The sequence below is a fragment of the Falco biarmicus genome, chromosome 6 (assembly GCF_023638135.1).
Source record: "Falco biarmicus isolate bFalBia1 chromosome 6, bFalBia1.pri, whole genome shotgun sequence".
NCBI classification, from domain to species: Eukaryota; Metazoa; Chordata; class Aves; order Falconiformes; family Falconidae; genus Falco; species Falco biarmicus.
In genome coordinates, this window is record NC_079293.1 from 16,126,281 (window position 1) to 16,146,588 (window position 20,308).

General features: G+C 42.2%; 2 protein-coding genes across 2 annotated transcripts; both read right to left on the bottom strand.

Annotated features, from left to right (window-relative positions):
- Positions 1-3,496: 3,496 nt before the first annotated feature.
- Positions 3,497-10,388, bottom strand: PTP4A1 (protein tyrosine phosphatase 4A1). Its single transcript, XM_056343447.1, has 5 exons — positions 10,248-10,388; positions 8,647-8,739; positions 8,222-8,352; positions 6,489-6,563; positions 3,497-5,109 (listed from the first exon to the last, which is right to left on the bottom strand). The coding sequence occupies exons 1-5, from the start codon at positions 10,350-10,352 to the stop codon at positions 4,992-4,994; spliced, it is 522 nt and encodes a 173-aa protein (XP_056199422.1). The 5' UTR covers positions 10,353-10,388; the 3' UTR covers positions 3,497-4,991.
- Positions 10,389-10,658: 270 nt separating this feature from the next.
- LOC130151318 (uncharacterized) lies at positions 10,659-17,928 on the bottom strand. The gene is made up of 2 exons (XM_056343448.1): positions 17,681-17,928; positions 10,659-10,798 (listed from the first exon to the last, which is right to left on the bottom strand). Exons 1-2 carry the CDS (start codon positions 17,717-17,719, stop codon positions 10,703-10,705), a joined length of 135 nt encoding a protein of 44 aa, XP_056199423.1. The 5' UTR covers positions 17,720-17,928; the 3' UTR covers positions 10,659-10,702.
- Positions 17,929-20,308: the final 2,380 nt, after the last annotated feature.

Here is a 20,308-nt window from a genome sequence, read left to right on the forward strand (position 1 = left end):
AAAGTTCTGTCTTCTTCGGAACCAGCATCTGTGAAACTTGCTGACAAATTTCTATGAAGGATAAGGATCTGATACTACTGTTACTCCACCAATAAAGTGGAACTAAGACTTCAGCCCACTAGAAAATACCCTTTCCATATACTTCTTTAGGTTTTGTTACACTGACACAGGTTACATGTGGTGTTGGGACTGAATCTCTTTACTATTTGAGTATTTCTTTGTTGAGCATTCCCATGTACCTAACCACTGTGTTACCTGGTTTTCTTCAGCTATGCTTTGAGTGAATTCTCATTTGAATCAGAAACTGAAGCAGGCAACTTGATCTTCTGGTGCTGTCCTTATCGTTTCCTGTCAGACCACTGTTTAACCACTATTACCTCACAAAGATGTTTTCCACTGATAAGTAACTTGTGTTGTTATTGACATAATTAATTATCAATGTGTTGAGAACTTAATGCATTAGAACAGTATCAAAGTTAACAGCATTCATGCAGGCAATCATCAATGGGAAAATAATGCCAATAAGGCATGCTGTAGTTACCTGTAGCATAAATCATTATCTATAAAAATCAAATCAGGTTATAATTATCCACTTTTATTACACATTAAGTGCAAGGTATGTTAACAGAAATACCCAATACTTTACCTGATGCTTTGAACTATTGCACTGAGATAGGTTAGGTGAGATGTATTTAATCTACCTGTAGATGCCAACAACGCAAATGGAATTTGCTGTCCCATGCGCCCTTTACAGACTAAGCTTTCACCTTTAGAGCGCTCTTCATTTAACCTCTCTCTTAGCACATAATTAGTTGCCTGAGAATTGCAAAATCCCTTTCACTAAGTGTAACAAAAGCCTCTACTCACATGTAGAAGTCGACATTTGTCTAGATGAGTCCCTCCCAGCTATTAAAAAAACCCACCAAATTTCAGCCTGAATTTAAGTTCTGAATTCAGCTTGCAAAGTATAATTATTCTTTTTATTACAGTGGGTTTACACAAATATGTACAAAAAGATAACATTCCAAATAGATTGCTATGCTCTCCAGTTTGACAACCTCACCCATACTTAAAGTACTTGCTTAATGATACAGCAAAATCCCAACAAATAAAAAATATTTGGAATACTACCTCTCAGTAATTATGTAAATTACACTGCACAAGTTTTAAAAAAAAACAACCACACAACATTGAAAAACTAGTGTTATTAATGCTGCACAGATAAGCACTCGGAAGCTTAAAATTGATACAGGTAAGGTCAACTACGAAACCTTAGCTCGGCCCTCTCAAATACAAGTATCTAACTACACAAGTTTTTCCACTGTTTCACTTATCAGGATGAACAATGCTCACAAGTGTGAGCAGTGCTTTACTTTTCGCATGACTAAAGATCTTAAGACTAACCTAGAATTTGTACTCAATACAGAATTACATATTTTCCTACTGTTTCTTCTGCAGTAACAGAGATGGGTCTGACTACTTCAGAAATTACTGCTTATCTCCACAACTGCCCTTATGTGAGGACTGGAACGAATGGATTTTTATGCATGGAGAACTGAAGACCAGGGAGATTAACAGTCAGAAGTATTAACTGGTTTTGAGTACTTGGTCTGAAATGCTTCAGGACTGTTCAGGAATATGTAGTACTACATAATTTCATATGTATTTAAGTACAATATTCACAGGCTTCAGCTGAAACTGACTGGTCAGCACTTCTGAGAACCAGATTCAAAATAATCACGTTTATACCTGATTTTGGATATCCAGTAAGAGACTATTTTGTTTAACTGTCATTCCTCAGCATTATTTAGCTACTATATGACAGATAATATAGACAACCCATTAGTTTTCTGCTGCAGTAATTGCAAGATCATGCTCTCCCTCTTCCCTTATTTCCCATAAATATTTAACTTCTGCTACAAGCTAAGGAATCCTGTAAATAATACCACCATTTACAAACCATACTTACCCAAGCCATTACGTCCGCAGCACAAGCCTGGCAGAGGACAAAAATGTGCTACTGCATAACCAAGCACTGCAACGTAACTCTTGAAGAAAGGACAAAACGGTGACAGTCATTCCAAGCATCTAAAATTAGATGTAACATTAGAGGCTTCCGCCTTAAGTGAAGATACAGTAATTCCACTTAAGCTTTTCTTCCTTTTTATTTGTGAATGCATAGAAATTACATAGAACTTAATATTTAACTTGCTGTATGTACTTCCATCTGCTATCTCATCTTCATGTTTTCAGTATGATCAACATTTTAGTCCCCCAAATGTCCCAGTGTTTTAGACAAGAGGAAGAGACATTTCAGTTCCTTAGGGATTCATGTCTCAACGTGGAAACAGTTCAGAAGTTGACTTGATCTTTGCTTTAAAGACACACTCATTATGCAAATTTTTCCTCTTTAGAGCCCCATTTACTGAAATAAACTGGAATTAAACCCAGTATCAAGAGTTTGAAGGACCAAGCTCCCATCGCCAACACGTTAGGTCTAAATGCAGCCTTCCTTACCCATTTCAATCCTGTGGCGACGCAACAAAATCTGATGTATGTGCAGAAACAGCACTAGTAATTTTAAATAAGAAAGAAATGCCTATGTATTTCACTGGTAGTTGTTTTACAGCTTCCTCCTAGTTCCATGAATAACCAATTAGTTTTAACTCAATTTGTATAGTAACATGTGTTAAACCAGTATTTACATGAGCCTGCTGTACTGCTGAGTAACAGAATTTTTATAGCTTTTGTCTTTGCAGTTGTTCATAAATTCTAGTCCATCCCAACACTAGAAATATTGATGAATTTGGATGTCATTCCAAAAGAAAAGGCCTTACTTCCTCAGCTAAATAAAACTGTGTGCCTTTAATCAGAATACCCTTTAAACCAAGTTTAATTTCCAAAGGAAAACTGAACTAGTTGAGTTTATTTTACTGCTTTACAGACTAAGTTAAATTATATTCAGTTTTAGACATTTTAAAATGATACAGAATTTCAAAGCGCTCTTTGTGAGACTAAACCTTTCCTAAAGCAATCCTTCAGAAGTCTCAGTGAAGCTCATGTTGTACATAGCATCCTATCTCACCATTTAGAAGGGCAAGACACATTTAAACATAGCTTAATTCTCAGCAGAACTGGGCCTGAGCTTATTTATAATCAGCAAGAAGAACAGCACCTCAGCTGGCTACTTAGTATTTTCCAGTTATTAGGAAATTTGTTTACTACCCTGGAAACTCACACACAAGTCAGCTCAATTTTTTACTCTATCTTCTGTTTGGACATAGCTTCAGTGTTGACAAAGAAGCATTGTATCATACTATGTGGGAATTAAATTCTAATGCTACTGATACAAGTGTTCTCCAGACTTTACAGATTGCATACTCCGCTGCATTCACTACAAAGACAGTTTCAATAACACTATGCAAGTAACTTATTTTAGTACTGGGGAAGGGAAATCACAAGTAAGCTACATAAAGAAATACCTTACTTTCTACTATTAATTTTTGTCCACATTTATTTATGAGTAAAACAAACAACAAACATTACAGCGAAGGAGACATTCAGGCCAAGATTTAAAAGAAGAAAACAGATGCCTGGATAGATTCTGAATTTAGGCACCTCAAGATTGCTGACAAAGTACACAAAAATAAGTGAAAGTCATGAGCATTTCAGCAGATTTAAGTGCATTTCAGTATTTATTTAGATGTTTAAGCTCTCGCACTAGATTTTACAAGCTGGTGAACACTGGCAAAATTATTTCTCCCACAGAACTATAACCACACATTCCCAAGACAGTATAAATATATGGTTGAACTAACATTAATACACATCACCATTTTATCAATTACATAATAAAACAAATTATCAAGTATCCAAATATTAAGTTACGCAGCTTGAAAGGCATACAAAATATTACAGAGGTCTGCCCAAGTCATAGCAGAAACTCAAGAAAAACAAGAGAAAAAAATAAAAATCACACTTTCAACAAAGCAATAGTTGGTAAACAACTTTCAATAAGTACAGTAAAAGAAACTACAAGATTTTTCAGAAATCCTCCAATTAAGAATTTTTAGCTACAATAACAAAGCATTTCTACGTTTTAAAAAAATATTTACTAAAGTAAAGGGCATATTCTATACTTCCTGCACAAGACAAAGGCAACATTTTACTAGAAATATTAAATAGCCCCTCCCAACCTTTTCAGGCCCTCTGTTAAGTTGCACATGAAGTGCCAACATTAATTTTACTGTAAGGCTTTTTGTCTGGAGACATTAAAGACTTGTGTGCTTCTGTACAATTTAAAAGATTTTCTATATGAATAACCAGAGAGTAATGATTTGTAAAATGGACAGGATCAGGTAACAGAAAAGTACAGATGCTGGGGTAAAAAGTTGCTGTAGTTCATAGTATTAAAAAGACAAGACTGTGCAAATCCTGATAATTCTAGTGCGATTGTGGGAGACAAAACATACAGTGAGCAGGCAAGACTACCTTAGAGGCCGTATTCTTCCATATTGAAATGACTGTAGAAAAAACCCAAAAGATAGTAAGGTCCAGATAAGCTGGCAGTTCTCACATTATCACAACTATGATCATTTATAAGGAAAAACATGTAGCTGATATGCTGGGTATTTTGGCACCTAATCTCTACAGACCGATTTATTTTAGTACCCCAATTTTTAGTAGTTGAAACTAGGTGGGTAAGACTCAATGGCATGATTAAAGGATAGCTGAACTGAATTACATAATTAACAAACAAGGAGACAGCTCAGAAACTGGGTACAGCAAAAACATTTACTGGGTCTCCAAACAGATGGATATTTACCTAAACATAGACATTGCATTTCTACTAAGCCTTTAGCCTATTAAATACTCCTAAGGAAGCTTCCTTAACTACTAAAAAAATATCAGACTGATGTCTTTGGCATGCAGTCTGCTTAATTCTAGTTTCCATCCTTTATTCCCAAAGAAGTACTATAGGCTGTTGAGCTTTACTGAATACAACAATTATTTCGGTGACCATTGGAGTCTTTAAAGCGCAGACGCATCTTGGGGCGGTATTTCTCCAAGTACAGAAGTTGCTTGCTGTTAAAAGCTCCACGCCGCTTCCTAGACAGAGGAAAAAATATTTTAAACAGAATATTAATCTACTTCCTGGTGAAATAATATCACTAGAGAAAAATATTTTTAGGTCACTTAAAACCAATTATTAATTTAAGACTGTAACCAAAATAAGAATAATTAAAATATAAGTGCCAGGAAAGAGGGTGGTAGCTTCCTTTCAGAAATACCTTATTAGACTACAGGCTCAAAGGAGCACATAACATTTTAGACAATGTTTTAGCCTCTGATAGACACAACCCAAACATCTTATATCTTTAGACAAAACTTCAAAAGGAAGTTATAGAGCAGATGTGAGATGGTAGTCTTAAGAAAGCTGAAGTTATTCAGTCTCTTGAAATAATTATGAGGAATACTACAATATTAAGGAAGTACATAAACATTGTAACTCCCCATAATAAGAAGCTGAAGAGAGATTGAGCTTTCTTGGTTTTCACACACCAGAAGCGTGTGAGAGAAGGGTAAATTTTTGTTGATGGTTTGGAATATCTACCAGGCTTCCTACTCTTCAGTTTGTATACACCAGCCTGTTAAGATATACAAGCTGAATTTAATGCTTTAAATGCTTGGCAACTATGCAAGAAGTTATGTTGGTACTGTTTATTTATGAGCTACAGCTTCTTTATAATATAGTTGAAACCTGCAAAATTAAGGTGCTGAGACTAAAATTGTTCTCATTCCACTTAGATACATTTGTTAAAAATTCCACAAAGAAATATTTTTCTTTGATAGACTACCAGAAAAGACTAGGAGGAACCATTTAGCACACTTTGATCCAATACAGAAGAAAGGATCCACAAACATGAATGAGTGTTAAGTCTAGCTAGCAGACAGAACCTACACTTCAAAAGTATCCTCTCTCTTATAAGTATAAATAAAGATAACCCTGCAGATGTAACTGAATGTTAGTGGGTTATTTTTGGGTTTTTTTTTAAACAAACTGGCTCAAATAATTACTTACTGATTCTGGTTTCCACAGGAACAGAAAATACCCATCCCACAGACCAAGTCCTATACTTGCACTATGTGTGTTAGAAAGTTCAGATGTACTAAATATCTTACAGAAAAAGAGTAAAAGACAACAGCATTCAGAATTTCCTTTAGTGCTCAAGGATGTATTAGTGTGTTAAATCTTGGAAACAGCTAGACCAGGGGTCCTCAAACTACAGCCCGCAGGCTGGATACAGCCCCCCAGGGCCCTCAATCTGGCCCCTGGTACTTAGAGAACCAACCCCCCCCCCCCTTCCCCCGGGGGTTGGGGGGGGGGACCAAGCAGCCGCAGATGACTGCCTGCCACTTCATCCGCACACCGGCCCCCTGTTTAAAAAGTTTGAGGACCCCGAGCTAGAAGTTAGCTTCATACTTACTGTCTTATGAACTGCACTGCATCTTCATACTTCATTCCACATTCTATCAGCGCAAGAGCAACTAAGACTGGAGCTCTGGTAAACAAAAATAATATATATATATTCAGTTTAGCACTTGCCAATGCATACTTCGGAAAAAAAAAGTTTACTTTCCCCAGTTCTCTTTTCTGTCCTTCCGTGTATCTGATGTTTCTTCCCTGGGGAAGAAAAGAACACAGGCAAAAGGCATTTCTACATTAACTGAACCATTATACCATCTGTTTTTGAGCTACCTGTCCTTATTAAGAAGAGTTTTAATTAACTTTAGCCAACCTTAGCTTTGTTCACCTGACTTTCAGTACAGAAGAGGACAGCAGGAATAAAATGCAAGTAATCTTTACCCCTTTGTTTCAAAGCCAACTGAGTCTGGAAAAGAGTTGCATATGGGTTTCTATTCCCACAAAGAAGCATCCTTAGAAGCAGTCAGGACTCCAAAGCATGTCAGAAGAGGGGTCAGGCTCAACAGAAAACTCACAGGTCTTAGAACTAGCGTCACAAATTTTAGGAACAGTTGCAATCCACAGGCTGCTGCACACCCCTGAGGATTTCCTTGCTTGCCACAGTATTCTTCTTCTGACAGAATACAGTTTTCAGTTGGGAAAGCTTTGATACAAATCAAACTCAAATACCTTAGTAATTTATGGCTAAAAAAATATCAAGATGAGCCCCCATTCCACACACGAGCAACAATGTGCATCTAATAGCCAGCTTAGGTGGTTTTCTATGTTCAGGGATTTAAAAAACCTTATATGATAAGAAGCTGGAATCTTCTTTTCAACTAGTTAACTGCCCAATTTTGAGCAAAAATCCAACAGCTATATCAACAGCCAAAGCAGCCTTCTTTTGGTAGCGTTCACCACTACAGTAAACTTTGTTATGTGTGAAGCCATAATGCAAACAGTGGATAAGCCAGGCTTTAGGACAGCAAGACACGAAACCTCCATTTTATATTGGATATGCTGAAATCCATGGCTAGAATATGGCAACTGCTTTTTGAGCAGGTCTAATTCTCAGGTAGTCTAGAACAACAGCAGCAAAACCATTATGTTCTCAGAGCTGTTATTTTGTTTAAGACAGTGGCAGCAGACAGAGGGAATGGGGCTGAAGAGAATATTTAGTATTATCCATAAAAATGTTGAGCCACAGTGTTAAGAGATGAATCAGAAATGGAGCTTCGGGACTCCGGAGAACACTCTTCATCCCTCAAATACGTGGTAGATGCAAGTTGGTCTTCATGTGCCAGAACATCCCACTTGTAACCATTAGCCACTAATGATACCTTGGTACAAAGAGACTGGCAATACTGCTGAAAAGGAGATGAAGAGGAAACTTACAGGTGGGTCACTAAAACCCAAATGCATTAGAAAGACATATAGAGAAGAAATCCATAAGACAACACAGCAAGACAAAAAATATCAATGGGACACTCATTCATATACTTGGTACAGGAATATACTTGTTTACTTCATTCAGCAGTTTTTGTGCGAGAGCTGTGATAATCGCATCATCTGTGGACTAAAATGCCTTTAAGGCCAATATATACATACGACAGTTTCCTGCTGTTTGAACTACTTCTAAGGTCATTCCAATACAGGATATGTGACTATTTTACATTTGCCTCAAACTTTTGTACTAGATCTTAACAAGTCTGACCAGGGATGGCAATTCAACAGATCTTTTAAAACTTTACCTACCTTCCAAGACCAGCAACACAGTGTACAGCGATACAACAACCAGGTTCTTCACGAAACTTAACTTTAAGGAGGTTTAGCCAATCATCAACAATCTGGTTGGATGGTGGAGCACCGTCATCAAAGGGCCAATCCTAGGATATAGGAGAACACACAAAAGAGCTGACTGCCAAGGGAACTACTCAAGGTTATGGTTTTCCAACAGAATAACCATAGCAATATTACGAATATATTCCTTTCAATCTGTTTGCATTGAGCAAGTGGTTTTGTCCAAAACCAGGTTTTTTTCCTGACAAGAAAGGATGTCTATTCAGCTTTTGCCTCCATCACTGCTGGAATACACTTGTAGAATTAATTAGGTGGTGTGAAAAGAAAGTTTTTTTGGCAGGGGGTGGGTTATTTTTAAACTCTACTTCTACACTACTTACCAAAACCTGAATGCCTTCTTTTTCCACCGGAGCAGTGTCATAAGTAGCTTCACACACTCTTACCACTGTCGTAACACCGTATTTCTTAAGTTCCTAGGGAGTGAAAAAAAACCTGCTGTAAAGAGTAAATTGATTTAATTTACTGTTTAATTTTCTCAACACGTTAGCTTATTAACTCATTCCACATTTTTCAGTAAGTACACTCATGCAAATGTTTGCCACCCTGCATAGAACACAGAAAGCTGAAATAAATTAAACCCTGCGTGCTATTGCGAGATACCTTTAAGCTCTTCTGCAAACATAGCTGAAGATTTAAGTTTTGTTATGTTGGACCAAACTTTTTTCTTTTAAAGTCAGTTCTAGATATTGATGAAATAATTAGTCCATCTCCAAAAGACCATTCCTTTTAAAGGAACAGGAAGCTTCCTGGTTTGCAAATCTACATGCTTCACTAGGAGTTTGGAGGGGTTTAGAGCTTCCCCTTCTCTCCCTCTACTTGAAACAGGTTTGTAAGGCGTCTTACTGTTTATGAGCACAAGACAATAATTTATTCCAGCTCCTGAATTACCATAACTAGAGAACAATAAAAATTTAACTTTTCATTTTTCTACTAGCCTCAATTTAAAAAAAAACCAACCACAAAACCAAACAAAAAAACCCCACAGTCACTCTTCATCCTCCCTGCAATAATTCATCATTCACACTAACTGTCAATGGTAGTGACTGAAACATAACCTCAGCATACTTCATCTAGTTGTGAGATTATAACAGCAAACAAATGCTGTATCACTGTATTTCTTGTACATTATCCCACACTGAATGCAACAGAGGTATAATACACCTAAAATATTAATGCTTAGACCTTACAAGGAGGTAACTTTGGAGGAACCTCCTGTTAGCATACATGCATACACTTCTAACTGTGCATTTTATAACTCCAACATGCCAGGTGCAAGGTTTAGATCATAAATTCACATATTGGCTATATATGCCAAACCACAATTTCAGCATGTACCAAAATACTTAAAAGTAGCTTCAGCAGCTCTGGATGCAGAGCAAGCCTACCACCACAAACTTCACTCAGGTAGACACTGACACTCAGAGGATTCTCTTAAGCTACACTAGAACCATGATGTGCTGATACTGAAAGGAGATAGGCAGTGAAAGCATATTGCAATCCTGTTATTTGTTCCTAAGGTTCTAATCCACAATGTACAGTGAATTATTTTCTTTTTACTCACTATGCAATAGGTGCAAGGAAATGTTACACCACTTTAGATGGATCCAAATGTGAGTCCCTACTGCCAGATAATTCCTGTTTGCAGATATAAACAATGTACTAGACAGTATAATTATTTCTTTGCTTCATGTTCAGAAGTACGTTTTTGTGAAGGCCAAACTATATCTGAATAGATTTGTTCGTAGGTCTTTGAAACATGGCATCAGTATTTGAAATAAGTCAATGTACGTATGAACAGTCTCAGTACCTCTTCATATGGCTTCCACAGCTGTTATCAATTAGTAGAGAAAGAAATTATTAATATAGCATGCTGTTCAGGCAGTAAAAAAGTACATCAGTAAGAATTCTGTCCTGGCCTTACCTCAATAAATTTGTTTAAGGTTGCATTGGTTGGATTGTGTGTGATTAGGAATCTCATGTTCTTGTAAGTGATTTCCACAGGAGCTGGGCGGTTCATTCGGGCCATATTGATTTAATTAAACATGCAACAAGATTATGAAAGGATTCAAAAAAAATTCTAATACAGAAGTGATGTAGAGAAACTGAAGTCTACTTCACTATACTCCACGTGAAATTCTCAGTGCTTGGAAGTATGAAGTTGGGAGCAATGGGAAATGAAATGAACCTCCTAACAAGAAGCAGCAATTCTTCAATCCAGTAATACTGAGGCAAAAGAAAGGCAGTGCACTGAGGTTTACCCCATCCAGGTCTGAATTCTGTTGTTAAATGCTCTGCCAATTTCAATTCAATACTTCTTATCCTGGTCAACCACTCTTAGGGGGGCTTCTTGGTGGAGTAGTAATGAATTTCTACAGTTCACTTGTCTGCATAGAGGTCGTGCTGTGCCTGGCAGTAGTCTCCACTGCCCTTCAGAAACTCCATAAATGTGTGACCAAGAACACCACAGAACTGCTGTAAAGAGAGGAGAAAAAAACCACAAAACACAAACCATGAGCACAGGTGGAGCAAGGTTATTCTGAAGACACCAAGCATTATAAAATGAAAAAAATAAAACCAGAACAACTAAGTAGTTTCACAAGGTTTATTTCATAATCTAAGAATCAGGTTTGCATAATAGAGTCGTGTTACCTTTCTTAGCAGGGAGTACTTGAAGCAACCCTATATGGAAAGTTTGTATTAACTAAATTTATTTTCAACACCAAAACTTGAAATGTATTAAAATACCAATTCAAATGTGCTAAACACACAGAATTGCTATAACAGACTTACTCTTTCTTAAAAGCGTGATTTTTTTTTAAAAAAAAGTTATTTTCTGGCTGGGACACAGAATTATCAGTTCTTTGCCTTCATAAATCTGGTTTCTAGCAAACAGAAGCTGTAACTTCATTGTAGCAATGTTCAGATTTTTTTTAAAACTCCAAACCAGCTCTATGCATCCATCCACATATATCATCAGGGCAATCATACACAAGAAAATAAAGGGAAAGAGACAATATTTCAGTGGTCTACACTCAAACCTTCCCATTCAAAGCAAACCAGCAGCCTGTGCTGAAAAGCTTCCAAACCATGAGGAAAATTCAAAAAATCAGGTCCTAAAGACAACTGCACAGTAAGTCCTGATTATGTGAAGACATTGGCTATTCTTTACCAAAGGGCCAGAAGACAAAGCTACATGCAAGTAAGTCACAGTTACTAACTGCCATCTAGGATTCCGAGTCAGACCAAGACTCCACCACAGGCACTAAACCATCTACAACTCTAACAACGATTAGCATTAAGCAGAAGTCACAACAGACCAGCAGTCTAATAATTGTTGAATTTTCTAAGCAGTATAGAATCACAGAATAGTTTGGGTTAGAAGAGAACTTCAAACGTCATTTAGCAGTACGGGAGTTCTTTAAGTGAACTACAGTTTAAAGAACTGCAGCAATGTTTTATGTTGTAGACATGGCTTTGCTCCATTGGTAAATCCAGAAGAGAGGAAATTCAGTAACAGAGTAGTAGTATCAGAGAACATAAAAATCATTGAGATTGGACTGTAGCAGATGAGTAGAACCGCATCACAGTGTTGCAAAGGACCTTTAGAAAAAGCAGACCAAACACCTCCAGGCATCCTTTTCATGTTTTCAGACAGCTTCTGGGTAAGAAATGTAAGGATGTGCCTTAATCACAGACACAGCTTGCAAAAAAACCAAAAAAACCCTCACCACCACCACCCCACCCAACAAATATGAGAAAGAAGTCAGCAGAAACAAACTAATTGGATGATTTCACATGCACTTAGCTGCCACTACAAAGACAATACCATCACCGTTTCTGTAAAGACCGTAGGATTAGGTTTGCCAGTTACTTGCAAAAAAAAAATTCAGTTTTTATTTCTGATAATTTGAGGGGCAGCGAGAACTCTAAAACTAATAGGTGTGAAAAAGGAGTAAGAAGGATCCTCTGAAGTCTAAGGCAACAGAGTAACAGGAACCAGTAGAATTCAGACTCGCAAGAACTCCAAGAATTGTCATCTGACACACCAGCCATACCCCAGCAGAAGAAGGTAAGTATGCATTAAAAAGACTCAAGACTCCTAGGACCAGAGCTAGCGTACACCTAAAATAGCAACAACAACAAAAAAGAATCTAAGATAGCTTATTTAAAGTCAATTTCAATTAGCTTAAGAAGCAGAACAGCAAAAAGGGACAGGGCAGCTTTAAGCAGATACAGCTGCACAAGCTCTCGTACTGCTTTTTGCATGTACTGGCAGATCTCATGTTCATTTCTATTTAAGATTGCTGACAGGAATCATAACCTGTCCTTTTCCCTGGTAGAGAATGAGGGAATTTAAGCTGTCAAAAACAGAAAAGCATGCAAGTGAGTTTGAGGAGATAGAATGGGGTCAGAAAAAAAAAAGTAAAGGTAAGGGTAAAACACAGACCTTTCAATCTGGAAGATGGAGATTTTTGGGAATAAAGAATGTAGAGTAATTGGAAACAGTTAACATACTGGGGCAGGTAGGAAGTAAGAAGTAAGGAGGATTCATCCAGTCTGGCAGACAGGCTGCCCTTAGTACACAACTAGGACTACTCAATACAGTACCAGACAAACTCATAATGGGGGTAAGGAGGAGGTCGGGCAGCACAGCATTAGTTAAATAATAAATCCTACTTTTTTAATGCAGACTGTTAATCACATCTAGAGACTGGATGCACAGTTCAAATTCTTATACAAAGGTGAAGCAAGTACATTATACAATGTTAAGTTTGAGTTCTCTGTGTAATTAACCCCCACAAATGAATTAATTCTGTTAATACTGACTTAACAGTTAGCAATTAGACACATCAGCACCTTACTAATTCACACAACTAAGGACTTAACCAAGCATGCATTTGAGTCTCACTGTTTGCCTTGGCAACTGCTGCTGCCACATTACAAAGGAGCAAAGCTCACATTTTCCTTTGATGCCATCACTTCTCACCCTTGCTAGCCAGAAAGCTCCACATGCAGAGCAACTCCTTTAGGCAGCAACACACTGTACCATCCCAAGACAGCTCTGCCAACCCAATTTAGTTCTGTTCTGGGAGTCAAACGAAAATTAAAGACAAGTAGTACACTGTCATGCTGTTTGTTATGGCATTAAGCCAGAGTACAAGGCTTCACCTATCCTCAGCAAAAAGACCTGGAAGACAAAAAATCGGCTGTAAAGACTGTTGCAGTAATTAAGATCACCTTGGGGCTTAGGGGGAACTCAAATGATGTAAGCAACTTTTGAAAGGCTTGGAAATACCATTTTAAAATTACTGTATGGTCTCAGTTAACTGCTTAGTAAGTAAGCTATCAACAAAGTCAAGATAGCATATGAAAGCGTAAGGCTGCGTAAGTAAAACTCCAACGCATAGTATTGTATGCAGAAGTTTCTTTAGCAGAAAGACACCAACTCATCATTTGTACCATCAAGTTGGGTACTCCACCGTATTCTTTTCAATTTACATATGCGTTTTCCTTAAGAGTTTTGGAAACAGCAGCTGCAGTTTCTATCAGTAACAGAAAGTCAAACAATGTTTAGACTGTTAGATCCATCAAAACAAACTTAGAAAACAAAACTAAGGTTAATATGCCTATTAAGAGAAGGTATCCCATCCAAATCATGCTAGTGATAATTGTACAATCTACTACCATTTATGCTAGGAGACATTAGAGCATAGTTTATTCAAGCAAGAGGAAGACATCTTGAAAAGAAAAGCTTTAATTCATGCCCTTCTTCGGGACAGGAAGCTAAACTATCTGTCTTCACTGACAAGCAGATTCACATGTATGCTAATTATGGGTTTGAAAAATGACCTGTCTGGTAAAAACCGCTTATGAAAGTAATCTTTTAGATCATTACTGGTATGTGGAAAGCAGAGAGGTGTAAGTTTATCCCATGCTGCTGACATTCTTGTTCACAATGCTGCAGCATCTTGAGAAGCATGTGAACAAAAGCACTGATTTATACAGTTACATAACAGTTTACCTTCAGAAAACATGCGAGATGGTTCACACTTGCCCAATCCACCTGTTCTGACAGCAGAAACATTTATACCCAGAACCAACTATGTGGTGGTGTCACGTTCTCTGAAGTCAAGACTTGCCACACACTCACCCAACGAAACCACATGATCAAAACTAGAAAACTAACAACATTTCATTACAATTTAAGAACACCTACAAATAAATTAATTATTCTAACTTGCTACCCAACAAAAAGTTACTGAAGGACAGAGGAACAAATACTCCTGAATTTCTCTCAATACTCAAGGCCTAAGCAGCAACTGCTAAGGCAGAGAAGGAGGAGTGGGCGAGTAAAGGGCACAAACTGCAGAGCCATTATGCAAGGCAGAGGCACACTTTCGTTGGGTATTGTTGACAAGATGCATCTTCTATCTACTGGACACATGAATGCCTTACTATGATACCCACCGTGATAACACTACCTGTTTTGGACCACAGAAAGCGACCCAAGGCCTCAGAAAATACACTGATGTATCACAGATGGGAGATTCCAAAGGCTTATCATAAATTTGTTACAACATGCTCTGTCAAGGAAGCATTTTTTTGTGGTTCAAGTACACACAGCTTACGGGGAAGAAAAAATTATCTCAAAATTTCCTGTATAACAAGTCAATGCAACTTCCAGAGATGATGAAACTGAGGCCATGTGACCGTGTTCCTAGTTCTTCTGCTTGTACCATGAAAAAAACCCAACAAAACCAACCCACGGAAAGAAGCCTTAACAGGTATCAGGGAAAATACGATATCACAGAAGCCATTCCATACCCTTGTCTAATGTATCCTCTGGAGTTTCTGAAAGCAGTCACTCTCAAAATTACTGAACACTGTCACTACAGCAGCAAACTACGTAAATCCTGTCATTGTACTCAAAAATTATTCCATTACGTTTTAAACAGTAACACAAGAAATTTAGCGTACGCATGCAAAGACAGTTATTGCTGTATTTTATTGTGTCTAATAAAGGTATGAGTGCCAAACAAGAGCTGGATCTGTGAAGAAAGCTGTAAGGAGTTACTGACTTACATTTAACACAGAAGTACCTCTTGTACTGATCTGATAGAATGAGTTTAAGTTTTTTTAAATAAGGTGACAATCTGCTACTAGTTTAGAACTCAGTCATACCCTGAATTGGGCATTCTTGGTTATCTTTAAAAGAAGTGATCACATACAGTCAGCCTACACACCGGATCCAACACTCTTCCGCGGCACATATTCTGTTAGAACAGGAAGGTTTCACAAGACAGAAGTTATTAGATAAAGCTGAATTCTATTTATTTACTACCTTACTGACACTTCTAGTTTTGGTAAGACAATGACATCCTTCTCCCTTGGCTCCTGCTATATCTGTCACTTTTCTTTCTCACTCTCATGTTTCCTCCCATGGTCGTGCAATTTCTGTATTGCTTCTTCCACATTTTCCCCTGAAATGATTTTGTTCCTGTAAGACAATTTCAAACCTCTTTGCTGTTCCATCAATGGAATAATAAGAGTTGACATTTAAGTGTCTTCTTCAGGTGTTTTGATGACAGCTTTATGAGATTACAAGGAGACACGGCTCATACTTCTGAGTCACTGGTTTGGAAAGACTCTGCAGATGCAGGTAGACATATTGGAAAGTTGTCTTCAGAAGCAGTAAGAAACACCAGACTCACAGGACCCTAGCACCGGAGAGACTGCATTTGTCAGCTCATAATATCTGCAACGTGTGTAGCTGGCTACCAGGCAGCAATCGAGACCCATGCATAACCACCAACCCCACCTCTACTACCACAGATTACCCGATTTTGATGAGGCTTTGCCTTTCTTGCTTCCCTGCTTTTGTAGGGCATACTACCATCGGCAAGCCTTGCATTGCTTGTACTTAAATACACGCTGTGCTTAATGGTTATAGATGGTAGGCAGCACAGAAACAGAGATTACTAAGGGAGTTCAAAAAAACTCAAAACGCACACATATGAGGAAAAGCAAAAACTTCTAACGCTGAACTGTGACGCACCTCCAGAAGGAAATGCCTTCCTTGAAAAGCCAAATGCAAGGTCTTAAAAGCAGGTTAGGTCAAAATTCAGGTACTTCGCATTCGTGAGCTTCTGGGGGTCGACAGCATACTGTTACAGAAACATCCACTTCCACGTGTACTTCAAAATGACTCCTCTGCGGACTTTTTCTCCCGTTGAGGAGCCATCTAAAAGCCCAGCCTCAACAAGGCCGGCTGCATACGGGAGCTCGGGCGCACCCCACCTCTGCTGCATCAAGCTCATTTCGGAAAGGACTCACGTCCTCGCTCGCAGCCGGCTCTGACTGCCCGCCCGGGCACGCCGCAAACAAAGCGGCCGCCCGGCTGCCCTGCCCCGGCGGCGGCCGCGCACGTGGGGCCGCGGCGGGGGCGAGCGCGGCCGCCCCAGCCAGCCAAGCCGGCCGCCAGCGCCGCACCACCGGGCCGGCGGGCGCCCACGGGCAAGCCCCGGCTTGCCCGGAAAGCCCCGAGCGCCGCGTCAATCCGCCGCGGGGCGCCGGGCCCTCGGCTCGCCCGCGTTCCCCCAGCGAGGAGACGCTGTCCCGGCCGTGACACCGCCCCGCGGGCCCAGCCGTCGCCCCAGCTGCGGCGGTCACGGGTTCGCATCACGCTTCGATCAGGCTCTCGACGCGGAGCCATCTTGTCCCCCGGAGCCGCCGCCCGGCCCCGGCCTCCCCCCGGCAGGGGGCTCCCGGACCCCGCCGCCGCCGCGCCACCGGCCTGACGCGGCCCAGGGGCGCGGGAGCCCCGGCTGCAGGGGCGGCTGCCCTTCCCGGCGGCTTCCCGCCCCGGCACGACCCGACGGACGCCGCCAGACCGCGGCGCGGGGAAGGCCCGGGCGGGTGGGGCCGGCGGCCGCCAGGCTCACAAAGCGGCTTTGTGCCCGGGCCGGGCCGCTCAGGAGCCGCGGCCAGGTCGCCCCCTCCTACTCTCCCAGCAGAGACGGCGAGAAGGGGCAGTGGCAGCCCAGAGCAGGAGAGGGGCTCCGGGGGCGGGAGGAAGGCCGAGCCGCGCTGCGGGCGGGCCGGTCCGCCTCCCTTGCGGCACGCCTAAGGGGAGCCGCAACCCGGCGCTGCGAGCAGCCGCCCGGAGCCGGCGTGGCCCGGGCAACAGAACAAAGAGACAACATGGAGGAGACGGGGGAGGGGGGCGAGGGCGGGGGGGGGGGGGGGGGACGGGACACAGGCGCGGGAGCCGGGCACAGGCGGCGGGGCGTACGCCCGGCGGGGCGAGGGGCTGGGGGACACGGACCCGGGCGCGGGGGGGCGGGCAGCACTCACAGGAATATGGTTACTCATTGAAGACTGTAGCCTGATCATACAGCCGGGGTGCGGGCGCCACCGCCGGGGGCAGGAGGAGCAGAACCAGGAGGACGCGGAGGCGCTGGAGGCCGCGGAGCTGCCGGAGGGGGTTCGGCGGCGGAGCGGGGATGGACCATACAGCTGCGGCGGCGGGCGGCTCTGCGGGCTGGCGCGGAGCGGACGCGGCTGCACCGGGAGGGACACTCGGCGCCGCCTCCCGCACAAGCGCCCCTCAGTCACGCACGTCAGTGACGAGCGTCGCGCCCGTCCAATTAGCGGCGCCGCCAGCGCGTCCGGGGCGGGAGCGAGGCGTGGCGCTGGCGGGCCGGGCGGAGGCGCGAGGGAGCCGAGAGGCGGAGGCAGCCGGCGAGAACCGGTTAGTGAATGAAGCCGGTGGCGGTGGGGCCGGGGAGGGGCGCGGCGCGGCGGGGGCAGCGCGGGACGCGCGGGCGGGCGCGGGACCGCCGCCAGGGGCCGGGCCGGGGCTGGGCCGGGGCCGCCCTGCGCGGGAGTCCCGCCCGCCGCGACTTCGCCGGGAGGCCCCTGGCGCAGCCTCCGGCTCCTCTAGGGGCGGCGAGTTCTAGACTCTTCCCCGGGCCTCCGGTGCAGGGCGGCCGGCTGGCGCTCCGCGGCCGCTGCAGCCCGGCTGTTGGCGGAGGGGGATGCCGGAGGGCAGAGGCCCGGCGGGGCAGAGGGGAAGGCGGCGCGGGCAGGCGGGGGGCGGCGGGAGGGCCGCTCGCTCGGGGTGGCGGGGCGCGGGTGGCGTATTGCGGCCCGCCGCCGTCAGGGGCGCAGCGCGGCGCCGGCCGGCGCTCTGCACGCGTGGTAATTCCCAAGCCCTCCGCGCTCGGGTTGCAAAACCTCTTTTGCTTGTTTAATGCTATTCGGAAGCTCTTAATGCGTTTCGTTCGCAGATTATTCTGCGCTTATAAGTCGAGATAAAAACCGTGATTTCTGGTTTTACAGATGGGAGGTCGGCCCAGTAGGCCAGAAGCGGTGTGGGACACAACATGGACTCTGCCGCCCCGTCCTAGGGAACACTGCCTGCCGAGGCCCGGGGGTTGCAAGGCAGGCTTCCCGAGGTGGGACCCGGCGGTGGGAAACACCTGCGGTATCCCTGCCGTCTGCAGCTGAGGGAGACGGGGGAGCCAGTCCCCAGCTGGACACCGTCAACCTGGAAAACACCTTAAAATGTGGGTCAGCGCTAGCTTTATTAAATAGTAGGCTATTTTTAGCTTCAGTTAGTCTGATACTGCCCTAGTTATGTTTAAGTGGTTAACCCTTTCTTCTGCACGTGTTGTTATTGCAACTATACAGATTACAAGAGTCTGCAGAAATTGCTTTTTTTATCTCAAAAATAAACAGTTCTGAATCTCGGCCGTTTGTGTTTGCTTGTACAAAGGCATGGCTGGTTTGTGGTTTTGCCCAAATTTTAATTTTTTATAACCTGCAGAAACCATGTTTTGTTCAGAGGAGGTTTCCATGGTAACTGACGCTAGAGTTGTTATTCAGAACATGTCAGAACATGTCTATGTTACCTTGCACTCCACCTGGCTTCAGGTGCGCATAAGCTAATTTCTGACCAGGAGCCATGTCTCTGCTAGGATAGTATAATTAGCTTATCTGGGGTGTGCTTATTTACAGTTTCCTTATATATTTATTGACTGACTCAGGGCACACGTCTGGTGAACTTGCAGCAGTTTCCACTTCTCCATTTAAAACTTCTTGAAAATGTACTCAGAATCCTGTAAAATAGGAAGATGATCCCAAGGTAAATGGCTGCTTGGAATATGGTGTATTTGCCGATGGTTACAATATTAGGAAGGTTTGCCTGGGGCAGGGTGGGAGAGAGTCAACACAGCTTCTGTCTTGTCAATAAAGCTTGAGGAATTTGCTCTGGATAGAGTTCTGAAACGGATTAAACAGCTCTTTACCTGCTTTAATCCATGCTGTTGGTTTTTGGGGGCTTTTTTGCTCCCAGCAATGCAAGCTTTTGTTTACTGTTTCATTGCACATTAAACTGATTAGGATTTTAGGATCAAATTGCTTTCTACTGCAGCATCCTTTCGGTACTGTAGCACAGTAGTTTACACTGGAAATAAGAGTCATTGGCAGTTCTTTGTAATTAGATACCCTAAGAAGAAATGATTTAGCTCAGAAATATTGTAGTCTAAAACCACATGTTGTTTGGGTGTTGGGTTTTTTTGAGGAAAGAATGCCTGTGTCATTTTACCTATTTAATATTGATTTTTATTATGATAGTCTCTGTCTGGACCCCCTAGCTGTGATTAATTATGTCACACTAGTTGGCACGTAAGGTGCAGTTCCTGTGTCTTATACTGTGAGAGGACAAGAGATACTCGGAGCGTTAGAAGCAGACTGCAATACATGGTCTGCTATTTCATATAACATAGGACAAAGTCAAAGATGGGAGAGATAGGCAAGTGGATAGTTACAAGGTGCCAGCTACTGAAGTGATGAACCAAGGTGGGTTGAAGGCACAGAAACTAACAGAAAGAGACAAGACCCCTGAAAAAATTTAAAGGTAAAAAAAAAAAAAAAAGTTGTAAAGAGAAATGTGTGGTGAATTGAGAAGAGACTGATATT